Source organism: Oncorhynchus masou, chromosome 13 (genome assembly GCF_036934945.1).
Source record: "Oncorhynchus masou masou isolate Uvic2021 chromosome 13, UVic_Omas_1.1, whole genome shotgun sequence".
In the NCBI taxonomy this organism is placed as follows: domain Eukaryota; kingdom Metazoa; phylum Chordata; class Actinopteri; order Salmoniformes; family Salmonidae; genus Oncorhynchus; species Oncorhynchus masou.
Window position 1 is genome coordinate 63,187,617 of NC_088224.1, and position 21,063 is coordinate 63,208,679.

The 21,063-nt window shown below is 41.8% G+C and overlaps 1 protein-coding gene across 1 annotated transcript in view; it reads left to right on the forward strand.

The window, feature by feature from the left end:
- The first annotated feature begins 465 nt into the window (after window positions 1–465).
- schip1 (schwannomin interacting protein 1) overlaps window positions 466–21,063 on the forward strand; it is a 71,207-nt gene continuing 50,609 nt past the window's right edge. Inside the window, exons 1-2 of the mRNA XM_064984664.1 lie at window positions 466–940; window positions 6,991–7,821. Of these exons, the coding sequence (XP_064840736.1) occupies window positions 935–940; window positions 6,991–7,821 (837 nt within the window). The 5' untranslated portion in view covers window positions 466–934. The remainder of the gene's footprint in view (window positions 941–6,990; window positions 7,822–21,063) is intronic.

The following is a 21,063-nucleotide window of genomic DNA, read 5'->3' on the forward strand; positions in this document are numbered from 1 at the left end:
TTTATATTTTTGATCATCAACATAGCACTAACAAGCCTTCAATCACTTGTGAAAAGTAAAGTGATCTCAACTACAAAGGATATGACAGCAGATTCGTTGAGATGTCCAAGGGTGCTTATGGCTTATGCAGTCACAGTATGACAGAAACTGTTCCAAACCTACTCAGAACACCAGAGCATATTGAATTATTCAACTAGATATAGTGTTGGGCTCTCTTTTTTTATCTCTCTCACTTTATCTCTTCCTCTTTATCTTTCTTTCTCTCTCTCTCACTTTCTCTCTCCTCTTTATCTTTCTCTCTCTCTCTTTCTATCATTTTACCTCAATATACAATTCGCAAGGTCAGTGAGTGCAGAAGGCAGGGCTGTTGTTTTGTCATCAGTTTGTTCTCCGAGCAGCTTGCAGCGATAGAGCGCTGGGAAGTTGAGACGCCGCTGTGGCAGAGAGCTTCTTTGCATGTGTGTGAGCGTTTAGTCGAGTACACTGGAAAGCAGAGATACAGTATGTGTGAGGCTGACTTGTGCGGACGATAAAAACGCGCAGAGCGAGATACACATTCACTTTCTCTTGCCAATCATTGTGTGAGCCTGTGTGTGCATGCACTGAACGGTAGAAGCGACGTTTGACATCTGTACCGGGCGAGAAGAGAAGAGCGGCGACCAGGGCGATTTTTTTTTTTTAACGCATCTATTTTAGATTTTTTTAACGCGTGTTTTTTTTACCCAGCCTCGGGAGTGCTCGAGTTCCGCGGCGGATACACACAGAGCAATGACTGGACTGGCATACGTTCTCAACAATCTACCGGCTTTCTGTAATATCTCCGGGTAGCGGATAATATCCTCACCAACTACCGAGTTATACTGACAAATAAAGATCCAATTGTTGTCTGCTATTGACTTTAAGATGTCTTGAGACAAGACATTTTACAGAGAAAATGACAGTAAGTATTGGTGATGCGTTTGTTGTTATGACTAAGCAACCCATAGGCTGGGCTATTTGCATTACCTTCTTTCGTGTCTTCTATAGGTCATCGGTCAAAATAGATGTATTTAGAATATGCTGTTTTCTCTTTCAGACATTTTACCATAGGGCGTTTGCAGGTTAGTAGGCTATCATTAGTACAGTGTGTGCCTGGGCTGGTTTATTTTCGGATATAGGCTGTCTTATTCAACAGCCTTACCATGGAGGGATAAACCTTTGTTATTGATATGTAGTGCAGTGTGGTCTATTGATAGGAACCCTGTCGTCAGTATGCTCTCGTTATGTTCGTTGTCATCTGCGTTGTGAAATTGGGCGGTTCTGTCACCGCTGTTGCCGGGGGAAGTGAGGTTTCTCCCGTGACTTTTTTTAGGAACATTACATCATTTGTGGATGAATGACTCAGCATACGGCTATGTGCGCTCTACCTGTTTATGAAGTTGATATTTACCTGCATTAAAGGTTTGTATTAATTGGCATTAGCTGAACACAGGCTATTGCACAGAGCAGTGTTTTGGGTAGCCTAAATGACACTGATTTTGGGAGAAGAGGGTGGGTGTTAAATGTAATGCCCATTTAGCCTACTAAGCAAGTGCAAAATTGTTGTTGTAGATTATTCACAATTACATAAAAATGACAGGGGTTTATTATTGTGGCCAGTGTCCTCTCCAATACAATAATTAAACCCAAAACGCTCGCATCGCTGTCGGGGTGGGGTTCCGCGCAGCTGTCAATTTGCATGTATTGTGTGGCCAAATCCACCCAGTGTGTCCGCTGCGAAGTTAATCGCAGAGAGGATCAACCAAAGCGGGCCCCACCGCTCCCCCGTCCAGCTGTCTGCCTGAATTTCTCGCATTCTTAAAATAATAAGGCTACACATTTTACACGGACTCAAATGAACCGAAGCCCAAAATTGTTTTAATATGATAATACAGGAACTGGAGGCGTCACTTTAATTCCGACGTGTTTGATAGGGCTAGAGACGTTTCATTTTCTTTTAGAATAGTTATAGAGGCTACGCTACGCTCTTTTCCACCAATGGAGCCGTTGCCCTTTTAAGGACTCGCAGGTTGAGATTTAAAACGGATTCCCACCGTTTCCCCACTATAGGCTACGGTGGTAGCCTACTTCAATGGCTGGAGATTAAAGTAAGGACGCCATGATCCCTTATCCATCTTCTTATTTATTATGTGCAGAGTAGGCTAATATAAAATCGTCCTTGAATAATCGTGAAATGGCAGGAGGAATTTCGAATAACATCGGCCGGATGGATCACTGATAGAGCCGGTTTGCTACATTGTAGCAAATTGTAACGAACGCTCCACTCTTTGAAAGTCTGCGCAAGGATTCGTGACTTCACGTAGGCGATATGTCACATGTAGGCTACACAACATTTTGATCTCGAATCTTAATCATAAACGTGACTGGACTCGGACATATGAGGGGAGGTGCTGGACGGTCGCGCGTTTATACCCCCTCGCCTAGACGTCAACAAGCCTACTACGAGATTGACACTACGTGCAAACTATGAATCGGTGTGTTAACCCCCTTTTCAGATGTTGTCTTTATCAAAATAATCCACATGTATAATATAACATCAATGTAACGAAACATTGCCATCTTGCGAGAGTGCGAGTTACAGTGAGCCACTGTTGCCAACATCTCGACTGTTGCCAGCCTGACCCCCTCCAGACTATACTGGTTTGTCTGGGCCTGGGAGAAGAAATTAAATAATTACTTTCCGTTACTTTTCGATGACTTTCCCCTTAAGAGGCATTAGAAGAAGACAAGAATGTATGTTACCAATTGAACAACATATTGCAGGATAAATCAATGTTAAAGCTGGACATATATAGATGTTACATTTTATTTTATGAGTTGGTTATGTAGGCTTCTTCTAACCCATCACTTTCTACTACATATAATAATACGATTATATCTTTACATTAAAGGCCAAAGTCTATCACGATTCCAGTCATTCCAATAAATGTTATACCCCTTGATCTTCAAGAATAGGACCTGGAAATATGGAAGTATAGGTTAGCCAAATTGTTTTACCTGAGCATGAGCCCAAGTCTAAGGACTAGCCAGCCCTACTCTGTGGTTTATGATTTTGTTGTCATGGAGGACTGATTGGGCTCATTGATTCAAGTTGAAAAATAAATGCTTCGCTCATGGAATGGCCTGCTTTGAGCACTACTGAAAAGTGCTATTTACATGTGAGAAATTAATGCCATATGCTGCATTTGCTATAGGTCTCATTGTTTACCTTTTTGTTGGTGACACTTTGATATCTTGATAATATGCAGCTGTTTAAGGGGCAAATTAACAAATATGTTGGTAAAAAGCTGATGGATGGGCCTGGATAAATGTAACCCCTCTCAGATGAATAGACAAAGCTATGGATGCAAGGACTGATCATCCATGATATTAAAATGATTGTTTTAACCATGTTATGAGGCTATACAGTGTTTGTTTACATTTACAATGTTTACAAACATTGGAGAAAAACAAGCTTATATTTTGGGTTCTAATGAAGTGTGACAGTTGAACAAAGCTCATGAGGCATGTTTAAATTATATTCTTCAAGAATCAATGTATATATACACTACGGTTAAAAAGTTTGGGGTCACTTAGAAATGTACTTGTTTTTGAAAGAAGAAAAAAACCAAATTGATCAGAAATCAAGTCTAGACATTGTTAATGTTGTAAATGACTATTGTAAGTGGAAACGGCAGATTGTTTTATGGAATATCTACATAGGCGTACAGAGGCCCATTATCAGCAACCATCACTCCTGTGTTCCAATGGCATGTGGTGTTAGCTAATCCAAGTTTAGAATTTTAAAAGGCTAATTGTTCATTAGAAAACCCTTTTGCAATTATGTTAGCACAGCTGAAAACTGTTGTCCTGATTAAAGAAGCAATAAAACTGGCCTTCTTTAGACTAGTTGAGTATCTGCAGCATCATAATTTGTGGGTTCGATTACAGGCTCAAAATGGCCAGAAACAAAGGACTTTCTTCTGAAACTCGTCATAACCAAGAAACTGAATATCTGTTACAACGCTGTGTACTACTCCCTTCACAGAACAGCGGGAGGCGTGGGAGGCCCCAGTGCACAACTGAGCAAGAGGACAAGTACATTAGATTGAGAAATTAGATCTAGTTTGAGAAACAGACACCTCACAAGTCCTCAACTGGCAGCTTCATTAAATGATGGTGATGGTCTGGGGGTGCTTTGGTGGTGGTAAAGTGGGAGATTTGTACAGGGTAAAGGGGATTTTGAAGAAGGAAGGCTATCACTCCATTTTGCAACGCCATGCCATACCCTGTGGACAGCGTTTAATTGGAGCCAATTTCCTCCAACAACAAGACAATGACCCAAAGCACAGCTCACAACTATACAATAACCTTTTTAGGGAAGAAGCAGTCAGCTGGTATTCTGTCTATAATGGAGTGGCCAGCACAGTGACCGGATCTCAACCCTATTGAGCTGTTGTGGGAGCAGCTTGACCGTATGGTACGTAAGAAGTGCCCATCAAGCCAATCCAACTTGTGGGAGGTGCTTCAGGAAGCATGGGGTGAAATCTCTTCAGATTACCTCAACAAATTAACAACTAGAATACCAAATGTCTGCAAGGCTGTAATTGCGGCAAATTGAGGATTCTTTGACAAAATAAAAGTTTGAAGGACACAATTATTAATTAAATTGAAAATCATTATTTATAACATTGTCAACGTCTTGACTATATTTCCTATCCATTTTGCAACTAATTTCATGTATGTTTTCATGGAAAACAAGGAAATGTCTAAGTGACACCAAACATTTGAACAGTAGTGTATATATATGTATATGTATATATATATAAATCCAAAAATGGATGTAACAACTACAGATTCCACCTTTTTTTTAAAGCCTAACTTTTATTCCACAGGCTGGGATCCGCACTATGTAGCTGTTGCAAGAGCGCATTTTTCAGTGGTTGTCCACTGGTTTCGAAAATATTGATTGATAGGCAGTTTAAACTTCTTTAATTCAACCATTATTGGGTTCAAATACACATTTACATTTGTGAACAGCCATCCACAACAACCACAATCCGTCAGGCGCAAATAGCAAAATGAGAGAGCAACAGTGTGAATCACATCAATGAGCTTTGTAGATATCAATAATAAGTGATATCTGTATCGCCATAGACTACACCACTGCTGTCATCCTTACCGCCAAGCGTTTATTCAAGTTGGATAATCTTAGGATGCCGACAGCAGTCGCACCATTGGAAGACTTTGCTTGGACTGTAGCCTACAAAATACTATTCCTGCTCTTTTCCCACGATCCATCAAACGCATTTGGTGTGTCATCATATTTGTCTCTGATTTATGGTCAGACTCGCTCACATTGAACAAATGTCCATTTGCTCCTTTTTTCAAAGCTGATTTGAATGTCATTGAGAAAACAGAAAAGATTCCCAAACATTTTTTTTTGCAAACATCCTTCCTAATTTTAAAGTAATCCTCGAAGTAATCATCTACTTTTTCAAAAGTATCTGTAATCTGATTACAATATTTTTGTTGCTGTTAATGTAACGAATTACATTTATCGTTGTTTTTTTTGTAATGCCTTACGTGTAACGGATTACATGTATCATTTCATATGCAGGTCTGCATTTCAACTGCATATTAACTGTTATTATATATTTATAAACAGATATTTAAGATTAATTTATGGATACCATTTTGTATTTCCTTGTGTCCAGTATGAAGGAAGTTGGCGGTAGTTTCGCGAGTCAATGCTAGCTAGCGTTAGCGCAATGATTGGAAATGTATGGGTGTCTGCTCGGCATGCTACGTGTCCCTTTAAGATACATCTTTCCCAAATGTGGTTGGGGAAAAAAGTGTTACTGGTGTTTGACTATGTTGGTGGTTGCATTGATTGTTTTTAAATGTCAGGGTTTGCAAATTCTATTCAAATGTATGACACTGAATAAGTTCCTGCTGCTTGTTTTTCATGAACTTTTTAATGTGATGCCAGGCACTATGTTAATGCAGCCCATGAAAAAAAAAGGTGAAAACACTCAAAGAGGTTCAGGTCACGCTGAGATTTGTGGAGGCCCATAAACAAGACGGGCATTTTCATTAAGTTGGTAATCAATCAGACAGTGATTGCTCTGGCACTGGACAACAACAGCAACACACACTGTGGCCTCACACTGCAGACAGTCAAGGTCAGACAGCCACCCTGGACTCATCTGTTTAAGTCACTCACAGCCACTGCAATGTATACTAAATATAGAGCCATGGAACAATGTCAGCCAGTGTTATTCACCTTTGGACTATTGGAGAAAGAGATTGGTAATACTCACATTGACCAATAATGTTGGGATGACTTTGCCAAAGACACAGATAAGGAAATACATTGTGGCAGCATCTTTGAGAAGATGTGTGTAATGTGTGATGATAGGATAAATCACTGCTCTCTTTCTCTCTCTCTCTCTCTCTCTCTCTCTCTCTCTCTCTCTCTCTCTCTCTCTCTCTCTCTCTCTCTCTCTCTCTCTCTCTCTGGTTCAAGTCCCTCTAACAGCAGGTCTCTCTCGCTCTCTCTCTCTCTGGTTCAGCTGTCACAATGCAAACCTCAGATATGAATAAACAGAAGAAGTAGCGAGTGAGTCTGGTAGGAGAGGTTGTCTCAGGGAGGAGAGGAGAGAGTGCGTCAGAGAGGGACTGAAACCGTGCCAAGGAAATCAATGTAGAGGAAGGAAATTCTATCAGGAAGTGTTTTGTGGTTGTTGGTCTCAAACCACAACAGTAATCTCTGTGTACACTTCCCTAAATTCTCTGTGTCTTTCTCTTCCTCTCCCCCCTCCCTCTCTCTCTTTCAACCTCTATCTTTTTCTCACTATTATAATTTATCTTTCCAACTCTCATTCTTTCTTACTTCTATTTTGATATATTTTTCTCTATTTCTTCTCTCTCCCGCCTTTCTCTCCATCCCTCTTTCTCCCTCTGTTGCAGGACTACCGGGAGGATGGCATGGACTTGGGGAGCGACGCCTCCAGTCGCTCCAGCTCCGAGTCCAACTCCAACAAGGTGACACCCTGTTCTCCCTCCTTAGACCTGGCATGCCTGGAGGACTACAAGTCCTCCCCATCCCTGGAACTGGCAACCCTAGATGACTACAAATCCTCCCCATCTTTGGAACTGGCAACCTTAGAAGAGGACTACAAATCCTCTCCCTCCCTGGATCTGGCAACCCTGGAGGATGAGGACTATGAGGAGGATGAGGACTACCAGGAGTACAAGAAAAAGGTGATCGAGGAGTGGAAGAGCGAGTACGGGGAAGACTACAGCGCCCAGCAGCCCCATGGCCAGGAGGAGGGTGGAGTTGTGGGGGGGATAGGGGCACCTGGCGGAGGCTACAGGAAGCCAGTGAACAGCCGCAGCCTGGCCGAGGAGTTCCAGGATGTGAAGCCTCCACCTCTTCCTGCTCACAGTGGACACACAGCCACCTTCGCTGCTGCCGTGCCTGAGGAACTGAAACAGAATGGCAACCTGATCCTGCCCCACTCCCCTACCAGGCCCCTACCCAGGGGCACGGGGGCCACCAAGCCCAGTCACAGGCGCTCCAGCCGGGGCAGAGGTGGCATTGGAGGGGGGGGTGGTGGAGGAGGGGGAATAGGAGGACGGATGGGGGGATACAGAGAGGAGGAGATTGTGGAGGAAGAGTCCCTGCCCACCATGGACTGGGCAGCTCTGGAGAGACACCTGGCGGGGCTGCAGAGCAGAGAGCAGGAGAACCAGAACCTCAATCACAACCACAGCCTGGGAAAGACCGCCTACACCTCAGTGAGTGGAGTCTTTATGTGTGTGTGTGTGTGTGTGTGTGTGTGTGTGTGTGTGTGTGTGTGTGTGTGTGTGTGTGTGTGTGTGTGTGTGTGTGTGTGTGTGTGTGTGTGTGTGTGAGCAAGCATGTGTCCGTGTGTGTGATTTCTGTGACTTGTTTAGTGTTGGATGGTGTAAGATGAAGCATGTCAGTTGTGAGGATGTCAGTCATGGTGGGACAAATCAAGCCAGATATTGTATGAAGTAGTGCGCGAAAATCCCTCAGACATGGAAAGAGGTTGTGGGTCACTGGACCTGTGCTATTGTTGTTTTCACAGATAATAGAAAGCTGGTATTTATACAGGCAATAATTGCAACAGCACAATATATCTCCAGACTCCAGGTTCTAAAGGACTCCCACCCTGCTGTGTGTGTGGGGGTTGTTGAACATGTTCACTGTCATGTTTTCCTGCTTTCTCTGTGATCCCTGAGGATTTCGTCATGTGGTAATCCAACAGTTATCTGTGTCAGGTGAACTTGGGGAATATTATGTGCGTGCAGGAATGCTGGGATAAGGAGAGATTAGTGGGGTAATGTGGCACTAAGCTATGTGCTGCAGACTGGAGTCCTGACTCCTGACTCCTTCACAGCTTCCAGTCTGCTGCTAGAGGAGCATGGAGAAACACTGCCGGGCTGGGCAACTCCAGTCTGAGAGGGACCAGCACTAACACAGCTAAATTGAAGACCCTGATTAGTTGATACGTTTAATCAGGTGTGTTAGATCTGGGCTGGAGCAAAATAAAACCCTGAAGCCCCTGTTGTCCTCCCCTGGTCTACGGCCTGTGAGTATGAGGATGTGGCAGGAAACAAGACATGCCTATTCGGTGGATCATTTGTTTTGGTGATTTTGTGTTTCGCCCAGCAGGGGGTGCTGTTGCAGTGTCTTGTGGAGCACCGCTGCAGGATTTCAGATCCACAGGCTCCATTCTGGTCTGGCACTGATGACAGGCTGCATATTGGAGTTATTTTTTACATGACACCAACCAGGCATATAGAAGGTTCTTTCGGATGAATGTTTTATGGTTGATTGTCAGCTTGTGGGTAGGTGTGAAGAGGGCTGGAGCGATGTGGTTATAGAGTATGCTGGAATCTTGTCAAATCTGACCCACACACTGTTTGTTGCCTATTGAGGTCAGCACTTTTGAGTTACTCTTGTTTAATTTGTGTGTGTTTGAGTTTGTCTATTTGTCTGTTGCGTGTGTGGTCTGAGAGCCGGAGAGCACTGGGAGAGAGAGAGAAGAGAGCACTCTTCTTTGGCATAATAACGCCCAGCCCTCTCCTCTCAGTCCTAACAGACAATAGCTGCTGTCTTTGTGTGACCGTCCTGGAGGCCTCTTTATCTCCCTGAGGCATGTCTGGAATGTGGGAGGGAGAGGGGGAGTACAGAGAGGAAGAAAGGGTGAGAGATGGTATCTCCAGTACCATGCTATATCTACAGTATGGGTAATCCGCCTGCGTCAATATTCATTACCTGGTCAGCTCATGGTATTGTCGAGGCCTTCTATGGGAGAAGTCTGCCTCCCTCCACCTAACTCTCTCTCTCTTTGGAATAAGGGTCCGGGCAGGGGTAAGAATGCCATAGTACTTTGAGGATTGTAGTGGATGTCAGTGGTGATTTTAGCATGTAATTCTTGGCGGGGCAAAGTCAACCAATTTGTTTAGATGCATGCCAGCAAAGTCACTACACATCATTTATTAGACCTATGTGGTCTAAAAAGGATGGAAAATACAATCACGAGGATCCACTTTTATAGACAATATACTGCTCTAGAAAGAGACCAGAGTTCCTGACTTGGAGTTTAGAGTTGGATGACCGTTCAAAATGTACAGTATATACACACACACACACACACACACACACACACACACACACACACACACACACACACACACACACACACACACACACACACACACACACACACACACACACACACGTACACATACACATACACACACACACACACACACACATACACACACACACACACACACACACACACACACATACACACACACACACACACACACACACACACACACACACACACACATACACACACACACACACACACACACACACACACACACACACACACACACACACACACACACACACACACACACACACACACACACTCTCACACACACACACACACACACACACACACACACACACACACACACACACACACACACACACACACACACACACACACACACACACACACACACACACACACACACACACTTGGTTTGCATAAGGTTTAGTAACACAGGGCATACTGATAACACCTACAGTTTCTAGACCCTCTCCCTAGACTTAGTATAGTAGGCCTTGAAATTGTGATGTCTCTGTGTAGAATAGGAATAGGAAATAGCTGTGTAATCCTGACTGAGCTCCGAGGAGAGATATCAGAGCGGAGACGAGGGTTGGACTAAAACAAGCTAATTTCCTGTTTGAATTTCAACATCCGGAGCACTTCTGCCATTTCCCAACATGGGAATGTCATTTGGATACACAGATCCAGGATACTGTGAGAGGAGGAAGACAGCATGTCTTTATTAGAGGGAATGTCTGGTGGCAAGGGGATGGGAGAGGGCTGCCAACATGTTGTTACATTTTTTGACATCAACTCAGACGAACCACCAGCCAGACGGAGGGGGGAGAGGGGTGGGGGAGGCAAGCATGGATGGGTTTGGGGTCCTCTGTGGTTTTACACCTCAGAAGATCCTCCGAAAGAGCTGGGCTTTTAGGAGGACTGGAGGTAAGGGTGTACATATAGTTCATGCAGATAGACAATATGCATTTTGATGTGTGTTATCTACAGTTTGCCAAAACTACATATGCCAGCTCATTGTAATGAACCTCAGCTACGATAGTAAGACCAGACCCTGGGCCAGTCACACACACACCGGTCCCTTAGGTGTGTCCTCTTCCTGCTAGGCGGTCTGACATTGTCATGGCAACCGTCTCCACAGTGTTTCGCCGGCTGGCTGGGAGAGGAAGTGTTGATTAATGGGACTGGCTGTGTGGAGCTGTGTGCTGCTACTGTATGGCCACCGATCAGTCTGCCAGCCTGCCTGCTGCCCTTTCACCACAGAGCCAGTCGGTCTGTTTCTGTGTGACTCTATACTATTGGAACTATGAACCACTGTGTTTAGTTACGGGAGACCAGGGGTAGGGTTTCCACTCTCTAACATCTCCCTCTGGATCTTGGTTAGAAAGAATTTGCGGTGAGGAGGTCGAGGGGTGAGGTGACCTTTATATTATGAATGCTTAACTGGGTCTGGGGCCCCGTCCCGTCCCCTCCCCCCAAACCAAAACAACAACGTTATCCTTCATAACCAGGGCCGAGGTGAAAGATTCAGAGAAGGCCTGTGTGTTTCAGAGGCTGTGAAATCATTTACCTCATACTTTGATACACAGTCTATATTTAACACTACATTTACATTTGTAAAGGCCTATAGGACCCTCATGTCTGAGAAAAGATGTACATTTATTCAGACCCACACACAGATCCAGTCGTACCCTGTGGGTAGACGGTGTGCTCAGTAGTGAAGCTATGTTGTGACATGCAGCACCCCTCCCATCACTCACATACCAATGGAGGTGCAGAGCGATAGGGAGGGAGGAGCTCAGCCTGAAGCTATATAAATATATACACACACATACACTACCAGTCAAACGTTTTAGAGTACCTACTGATTCAAGTTTTTATTTTATTTTGACTATTATAATAGTGAAGACATCAACACTATGAAATAACACATATGGAATCATGTAGTAACCAAAAAAGTGTTAAACAAAACATATATATTTTAGATGTTAGATTCTTTAAATAGCCACCCTTTGCCTGGATAACATGTCTTCACTATTATCCTACAATGTAGAAATATTAAAAATAACAAAAAACCCTTGAATGAGTAGGTGTTCTAAAACTTTTGACCGGTAGTGTACACCACATATGCAAGTCTGCACACACACACATGTAATGTATTCTGTGCAACATGGCTCAGCGTGTGTTCTAACTTCAGTTTTGTGTGACACACACATACACACATACACACAATCATTTGTGTACATATTTCCCAATGAATGTGCCTTTGAGCTAAATCCCTCATCATGTATTGCAAGTATCAGCACGAGACGAGCACATAGATAAAAACACTCAGCGACTGGTCAACATGCGAACACACGTTTCTGTCGGTCTGTGTCTCTGCACGTGCAGCAACATGTCTCACAGGACTCACATCCATATCAGATCAGCAAACACCAAGGAAATGAATATGCATTTGTACCAATACATCCAGTCGAGTGTTAAAAATAAAATGCACATTGACTTGACAACACACCGCACACACCTACCCACATGCACGGATACACACGTTTCTGGCAGGGCAGGCAGCATGAGTGTGTTTCCCTATCAGGTTTTAGCTCAGGATCAGAGGAGAGATAATAAAAAACACACACCAGCATTTACCATTGACCCTGTTAGATCAGCTGCCTGTGGCTGACTAAAATAATGGAAAGACAACATTACAGGGACATTTTCTTCAAGCTGTCGCTATCGACCAGCATGCAGGAGTAACACAGCCTGAATCAACAGAGGAAGAGTGGAACAAGCTGTCCTAGATAAGCTCACAAGGCTGAGGAAACCGAAGTATGTGACAGAGATAGCGTGTTGAAGCAAGGGAAGAGGTAGCAGTGGAGAATAGAGCAGTAGAAGGGAGAGAGAATTGAAGGGCTTGCCTTCTCGCCATCTTTTTGTCCCTCTCTGTCTCTTCCTATCTCTCTCTCTCTCTCTGCTTGGAAACTGTGATTATGTGGTAGTTGTTTTGTGTCTGAACCCTGCCCTGAGCACTCCAGTACTAACCACTACCCTCAGACTGAAGTCAGCCCTGTGCCACGTTGAGAGAGAGAGAGAGAGACGGGGGAGAAGATTATAGGGTAAGAAGTTTCTAGTGCAAGCAGTCATAGAGGATATATATAATCACAAGCAGTCAAAGAGGATATATATAATCGCAAGCAGTCATAGAGGATATATAGAACCACAAGCAGTCATAGAGGATATATATAATCACAAGCAGTCAAAGACGATATATATAATCACAAGCAGTCATAGAGGATATATATAATTACAAGCAGTCAAAGAGGATATATATAATCGCAAGCAGTCATAGAGGATATATAGAACCACAAGCAGTCATAGAGGATATATATAATCACAAGCAGTCAAAGACGATATATATAATCACAAGCAGTCATAGAGGATATATAGAACCACAAGCAGTCATAGAGGATATATAGAACCACAAGCAGTCATAGAGGATATATATAATCACAAGCAGTCATAGAGGATATATATAATCACAAGCAGTCAAAGAGGATATATAGAACCATAAGCAGTCATAGAGGATATATAGAACCACAAGCAGTCATAGAGGATATATAGAACCATAAGCAGTCATAGAGGATATATAGAACCACAAGCAGTCATAGAGGATATATAGAACCACAGGCAGTCATAGAGGATATATAATCACAAGCAGTCAAAGAGGATATATATAATCGCAAGCAGTCATAGAGGATATATAGAACCACAAGCAGTCGTAGAGGATATATATAATCACAAGCAGTCATAGAGGATATATAGAACCACAAGCAGTCATAGACGATATATAGAACCACAAGCAGTTATAGAGGATATATAGAACCACAAGCAGTCATAGAGGATATATAGAACCACAAGCAGTCATAGAGGATATATAGAACCACAAGCAGTCATAGAGGATATATATAATCACAAGCAGCCATAGAGGATATATAGAACCACAAGCAGTCATAGAGGATATATAGAACCACAAGCAGCCATAGAGGATATATAGAACCACAAGCAGTCATAGAGGATATATAGATCCACAAGCAGTCATAGAGGATATATAGAACCACAAGCAGTCATAGTGGATATATAGAACCACAAGCAGTCATAGAGGATATATAGAACCACAAGCAGTCAAAGAGGATATATATAATCACAAGCAGTCATAGAGGATATATAGAACCACAAGCAGTCAAAGAGGATATATATAATCACAAGCAGTCATAGAGGATATATAGAACCACAAGCAGTCAAAGAGGATATATATAATCACAAGCAGTCATTAGAGGATATATATAATCACAAGCAGTCATAGAGGATATATATAATCACAAGCAGTCATAGAGGATATATAGAACCACAAGCAGTCAAAGAGGATATATATAATCGCAAGTAGTCATAGAGGATATATAGAACCACAAGCAGTCATAGTGGATATATAGAACCACAAGCAGTCATAGAGGATATATAGAACCACAAGCAGTCAAAGAGGATATATATAATCGCAAGCAGTCATAGAGGATATATATAATCACAATCAGTCATAGAGGATAAATAGAACCACAAGCAGTCATAGAGGATATATAGAACCACAAGCAGTCATAGAGGATATATATAATCACAAGCAGTCATAGAGGATATATATAATCACAAGCAGTCAAAGAGGATATATATAATCGCAAGCAGTCATAGAGGATATATAGAACCATAAGCAGTCATAGAGGATATATAGAACCACAAGCAGTCATAGAGGATATATAGAACCACAAGCAGTCATAGAGGATATATAATCACAAGCAGTCAAAGAGGATATATATAATCACAAGCAGTTATAGAGGATATATATAATCACAAGCAGTCATAGAGGATATATAGAACCACAAGCAGTCAAAGAGGATATATATAATCGCAAGCAGTCATAGAGGATATATATAATCACAAGCAGTCATAGAGGATATATATAATCACAAGCAGTCATTAGAGGATATATATAATCACAAGCAGTCATAGAGGATAAATAGAACCACAAGCAGTCATAGAGGATATATAGAACCACAAGCAGTCATAGAGGATATATATAATCACAAGCAGTCATAGAGGATATATATAATCACAAGCAATCAAAGAGGATATATATAATCGCAAGCAGTCATAGAGGATATATAGAACCATAAGCAGTCATAGAGGATATATAGAACCACAAGCAGTCATAGAGGATATATAGAACCACAAGCAGTCATAGAGGATATATAATCACAAGCAGTCAAAGAGGATATATATAATCGCAAGCAGTCATAGAGGATATATAGAACCACAAGCAGTCGTAGAGGATATATATAATCACAAGCAGTCATAGAGGATATATAGAACCACAAGCAGTCGTAGAGGATATATATAATCACAAGCAGTCATAGAGGATATATAGAACCACAAGCAGTCATAGAGTATATATATAATCACAAGCAGTCGTAGAGGATATATATAATCACAAGCGGTCATAGAGGATATATAGAACCACAAGCAGTCATAGAGGATATATAGAACCACAAGCAGTCATAGAGGATATATATAATCACAAGCAGTCATAGAGGATATATATAATCACAAGCAGTCGTAGAGGATATATATAATCACAAGCGGTCATAGAGGATATATAGAACCACAAGCAGTCATAGAGGATATATAGAACCACAAGCAGTCATAGAGGATATATAGAACCACAAGCAGTCATAGAGGATATATAGAACCACAAGCAGTCATAGAGGATATATATAATCACAAGCAGCCATAGAGGATATATAGAACCACAAGCAACCATAGAGGATATATAGAACCACAAGCAGTCATAGAGGATATATAGAACCACAAGCAGTCATAGAGGATATATAGAACCACAAGCAGTCATAGAGGATATATATAATCACAAGCAGCCATAGAGGATATATAGAACCACAAGCAGTCATAGAGGATATATAGAACCACAAGCAGCCATAGAGGACATATAGAACCACAAGCAGTCATAGAGGATATATATAATCACAAGCAGCCATAGAGGATATATAGAACCACAAGCAGTCATAGAGGATATATAGAACCACAAACAGTCATAGAGGATATATATAATCACAAGCAGTCATAGAGGATATATAGAACCACAAGCAGTCATAGAGGATATATATAATCACAAGCAGTCATAGAGGATATATAGAACCACAAGCAGTCATAGAGGATATATAGAACCACAAGCAGTCATAGAAGATATGACCAGGTGCTGGGGTTCCGGTGACTGGTGTCGTGGAAATTTGCTCTATTTACCCAATCATGAGAGCAAACCACACACAAGTCAGAGTTAGTTATCAAAGTCCATCTTTAGTTATATGAGCTTTATCACAACCCTGTGACTCTCAGATCAATTCAGTGTCTATCAATGAATTCTCTGAGAGTCCCTTACACATTTCAACTGAGAACTTGTATAGCAAAGACACACAGGATAAGACAGCATCGGCATAATTCATTGTTCAGCTTTGTCTCCTTACTCAAACTCAGAACCATAAACCAATCCTCCATATCAACAGACATATATCAAATACATCCTATCTTGACAAGATCACAGAGACACACTGACTGGCACACAGACATTGTGGAGCCAAGAGATACACGCTTGACCTCTCAACCCCGCCACAGTATTATACAAAAACAACATTCTGATGAGAAGTAACTTACAAACATTTGATGAATATAAAACATCTTACCTATGTTACCACCTAATTCTGATTATTCACCAACATTCCCCTCTCAAGGGACATTGTCCCTTCTAAAGAATCAGAATATTAATTACATACTCAATATTAGCAGATTTACTTGCATTCAGTATAATTATCCCATAATTCTACTACTAACTTTTTTAATCATGATTATAATACAGATCAGTATCTCAATGTATTCTTATTCTAAATTACTACAATTTACATGGTGTAGACCTCTTCAATCAACCTGAAACCACAAAATTATAAACAATTTTAATGGCACAGTTGACCAACCCCCCCTTTTACCAATTATTCTTAATACACATATCTAAACATATTTCACAGAGAATATCAGAACATTCTATTGAAACTATTCTTTCAAATTGGTTTATACTCCCCATCTCACTGTCAACTCCATCGTAGAGTCAAGGATCAAGAAGTTAGACCCATACCTCGGGAATAGAACAAAACAAACACAACAATACAATACACTCAACAATACAATACACTCCTTCACATATCACTTAAGTTGTATAACTTCAATTCAAACCCTCAAACTGAATCCTCCCCCATGTTTAACACACATCTCTCCGTATGAGAGTCATGTAAAACAAAACTAAAAAAATTGTAAAACAACATTTCAACTAACCTAATCAAATTAAAATCACTAAACTGAAATAAACTCCACAAAGAAAAATGATTTAACCCCTATGGTCATAGGAAAATAGACTTAAAGCAGCACACCCTTAGTTAAAAGCAATGCCATCTCCTTCTTCACAGTGGTCCAAATTCCCCCTTAATTCTCTCTAACTTTATTCAGTTTATTCAATAAATCCCGCAACTTCTCTCATACTGGGAAGAAAAAATATAACATGTTCAGACCTTAAGGGCAGTTAAATATAACATGTTCAGACCTTAAGGGCAGTTAAATTTAACATGTTTCACCCAGACAGAGATAATCCAATATGCGTTTTATAGTTACATCGTTAGGGTAAAATAACCAAAAGTGGACACACTCTAATCAGTTTCTAGAGCTCAATTTCCCAGATTTTGTAGATTATTTTAATAGTGCTTAAAAACGTAATCTTTATTAAATGATCCATTTAAGATACCAACTCAAAACCTACATACGTCTATGAATGGGTGGTTTAAATTGTATCTAATCATTCTCAGCTTTACTTTATCAAATCTCTAGTAATTGATTATACACACATACAATTTGTCATAATTTCAAATAATTCACAGAATCCATATAAAACTTAAGAAATCTTAGGTACTCACACAGAACTTTCAGGATCACCCACACAGGATTGGTCAGATGTTCACACAGAACTGGTCAGACGTCCACACAGAACATCAGAACATAAAAAGGTTTGCCCACACAGAGTCAACCCTACCCCGCTCACACAGAACGGTCCGACAACTATTACCTAGTGATGCCATAACAAAATACTCACACAGAGTAACCCAGGGCATACCTGGATAGCACATTTAAAATAATTGGAATTCACCACATCTGAGGGTCACTTAGACAATCACACAGAAGCACAGAATGAGGTCCTTCTTCCAATAGGGCTTCACCAAATGCCGTGTTTCACCTAGAACACACAGTCCTCTGGCCCCTCACCCCGACAGACCTCACCAAATCCCCACTGTGATCAATTCAGTGTCAGGAGGGCTCTTGGTCACTGGCAACCGGACAGTGCAGAGTATCTTTTGAGTCCACAAAACCCCCAGATTACTCTCCTCTGATTCGGCCCTGCTTACGCCGCCAAGGTGCCTTCCTTACAAAGGAATTCACGCTCAGAGTATACAGGCATAATTAAAAAACTCCATTTCAAATCTGTGTGTGGTTCGCTCACCTTTTTCTTAAAAAAAAACTCAGTTCGAGATGTGGTATCCACCCGGCTCGCTTCCTCTTAGATCAGGGGTGTCAAAGTCAAATGGACGGAGGGCCAAATAAAAAATTTAGCTACAAGCCGAGGGCCGGACTGTTCGAATGTTCATTGAAAATTTTTTAAATGACGCATATAGTCTAGTGAACCTAATTGAACCTACTGAAAACCTAACAAATATATTCCAATATGATCAGATAAATAAAGCAATATTTTCTTATGGCTCTGTCAGTAATCTTTAATTTTCAACAGACACAAAAGACAAATTTCCTTTATATAAAAATCCCCATAACATGAACATTAAATGAAAGAAACCGGTATTCAAGGCACCATCAGTAGCCTATATTTTCTATTTTAGCAAAAGTGGGCTAAATTTACTTCAAAGAAAAAAACAATAATAGCAATTTTCTATCATCCACTCAACTGAAATATTTTTAAAATATAATTGGATTGAAATACAATAAAATAAAGTGCAAAAATCTATTAATCAAAAACAACACTTTGTTTAAGGAGAAGTAACATGCAGTGAAAACAAATATTAAACTTTAACTTTTAAACTTGAACTGAGTAAAAACTCTAAATATGTGATTGCACAGTAATGTTCACTTGTTTGAGGTTGAGGGTGATACTTGGTGGTGTCCCATCTTTTCCACAAGTTCATCAATGTTCGGGGTAAGGCTCTGAGCTGAGGAAATCCTCAGAATTGAGTGGAGGTGTTCAGCAGTAAGTCGACTTCTGTGTGATGTTTTGTTCAGGTTCATCAAAGAAAAAAGTTGTTCACACAGGTATGTGCTGCCAAACATAGACAACGTTTGAGCAGCCTGGATGCGCAGCTGGGGCATTGTGTCGGGGAGGAAACGGGCGAACTCCGCAGCACCCACTGCCGCATATTTTGCCCTCAGTGCATCATTGCATTGGAGGTCAATCAACTCCATTTGGAGGTTTGGTGGTGAGCTTTCCACGTCAACAGCAAATGGGTTACCGAGCAGTTCCAACCTGCTTTTTTGTGCTTCAAAGTCAGCAAATCGGCGTCGAAAGTCAGCGGCAAGCATACCTATTTTATCAGCCAACTGTGCGCTCGGGAACGCACTGGTAGAGAGCTTCTCTTTCATGGTCTGGCAGCTGGGAAAGTGGCTCAAATTTTCTTTCCGCATCTGCGTGTCCCACAGAGTCAGTTTGGTTTTAAATGCCTTCACTGTACTGTACATATCAGAGATGACATGATCCCGACCCTGCAGCTGCAAGTTCATTGCATTCAGATGACTCGTAATGTCACACAGAAAAGCCATTTCACACAGAAACATTTCGTCTCGGAGTTGTGTTGTGTCTTTCCCTTTGCTGTCCAAGAACAGACAAATCTCCTCACGAAGCTCGAAACATCTTTGAAGCACCTTTCCCTGGCTTAGCCATCGCACCTCTGTGTGATAAGGCAAATCACCATGCTCCGTTTCTAACTCCGTCAGAAATGCCTTGAACTGGCGGTGATTCAAACCTTTGGCTCTGATAAAGTTAACTGTGCGCGTGATGATGCTCATTACATGCTCCATTTTCAAGGCTTTACCGCACAACGCTTCCTGGTGTATGATACAATGATAAGCTGTCAGCTCACCTGTCGCGTTTTCCTCTTGCATCTTTTCCCGTATCTTCGCCACCAGTCCGCTCCTGTGTCCACACATCGCAGGTGCTCCGTCGGTTGTCAAACCCACGAGTTTTTCCCAAGGCAGCTCCATCTCATTTACACATCTTGACACCTCTTCATACAAATCATGCCCCGTAGTTGTGCCATGCATAGGACGTAAAGCCAAAAACTCCTCTGTCACGCTTAGGCTGGAGTCCACTCCGCGGATGAAAATTGACAACTGGGCAATGTCAGAAATGTCGGTGCTCTCATCCACAGCCAAGGAATATGCAATGAAATCTTTTCCCTTTTTCACAAGCTGCTCTTTTAGATTGATGGACAACTGGTCTACTCTCTCGGCAATGGTGTTTCTGCTCAGACTCACATTTAAAAAGAGTTGCCTTTTTCTGGGCAAACTTCGTCACAAACTTTAATCATGCAGTTTTTGATGAAATCCCCCTCCGTAAATGGCCGGGCTGATTTAGCGATCTCTTCTGCCAAAATAAAACTGGCCTTGACAGCAGCCTGGCCTTGTGATTTGGCTTTTTTGAACAGAGCCTGTCGAGATTTGAGGCCTCGTTTTAATTCCTCTGCCTTTTGTAGCCTTTGTTCCATGTCCATATTCTTGTTTTTGTCCGCGTGTTTCGTTTCATAATGTCGTCTCAGATTATACTCTTTCAGTACCGCCACACTTTCTCCACACAGAAGACACACAGGTTTTCCAGCTACCTCCGTGAACATATACTCCGACTCCCACCTTGTTTGAAACCCCGGTTCTCAGTGTCCACCTTCCGTTTTGCCATTTTTGATGGGTATCTGAAAGTTAATTTTACTGTGATGCTGACGACTGCTGTGCCAATAAATATTGAAATGAAGCAGCCTACTGCTCGGTGCGTCACCGTTGCATTGTGGGAAATGTAGTATTGGTGCGTGTAAAAGATCTGCGGGCTGCCGGCTTGCTGCGGTCTGCGGGCCGGTTCTAATAATAAATCAAGATCATCCCAGGGGCCGTAAAAAACCTTCTCGCGGGCCGGATGTGGCCCGCGGGCCTTGACTCTGACATA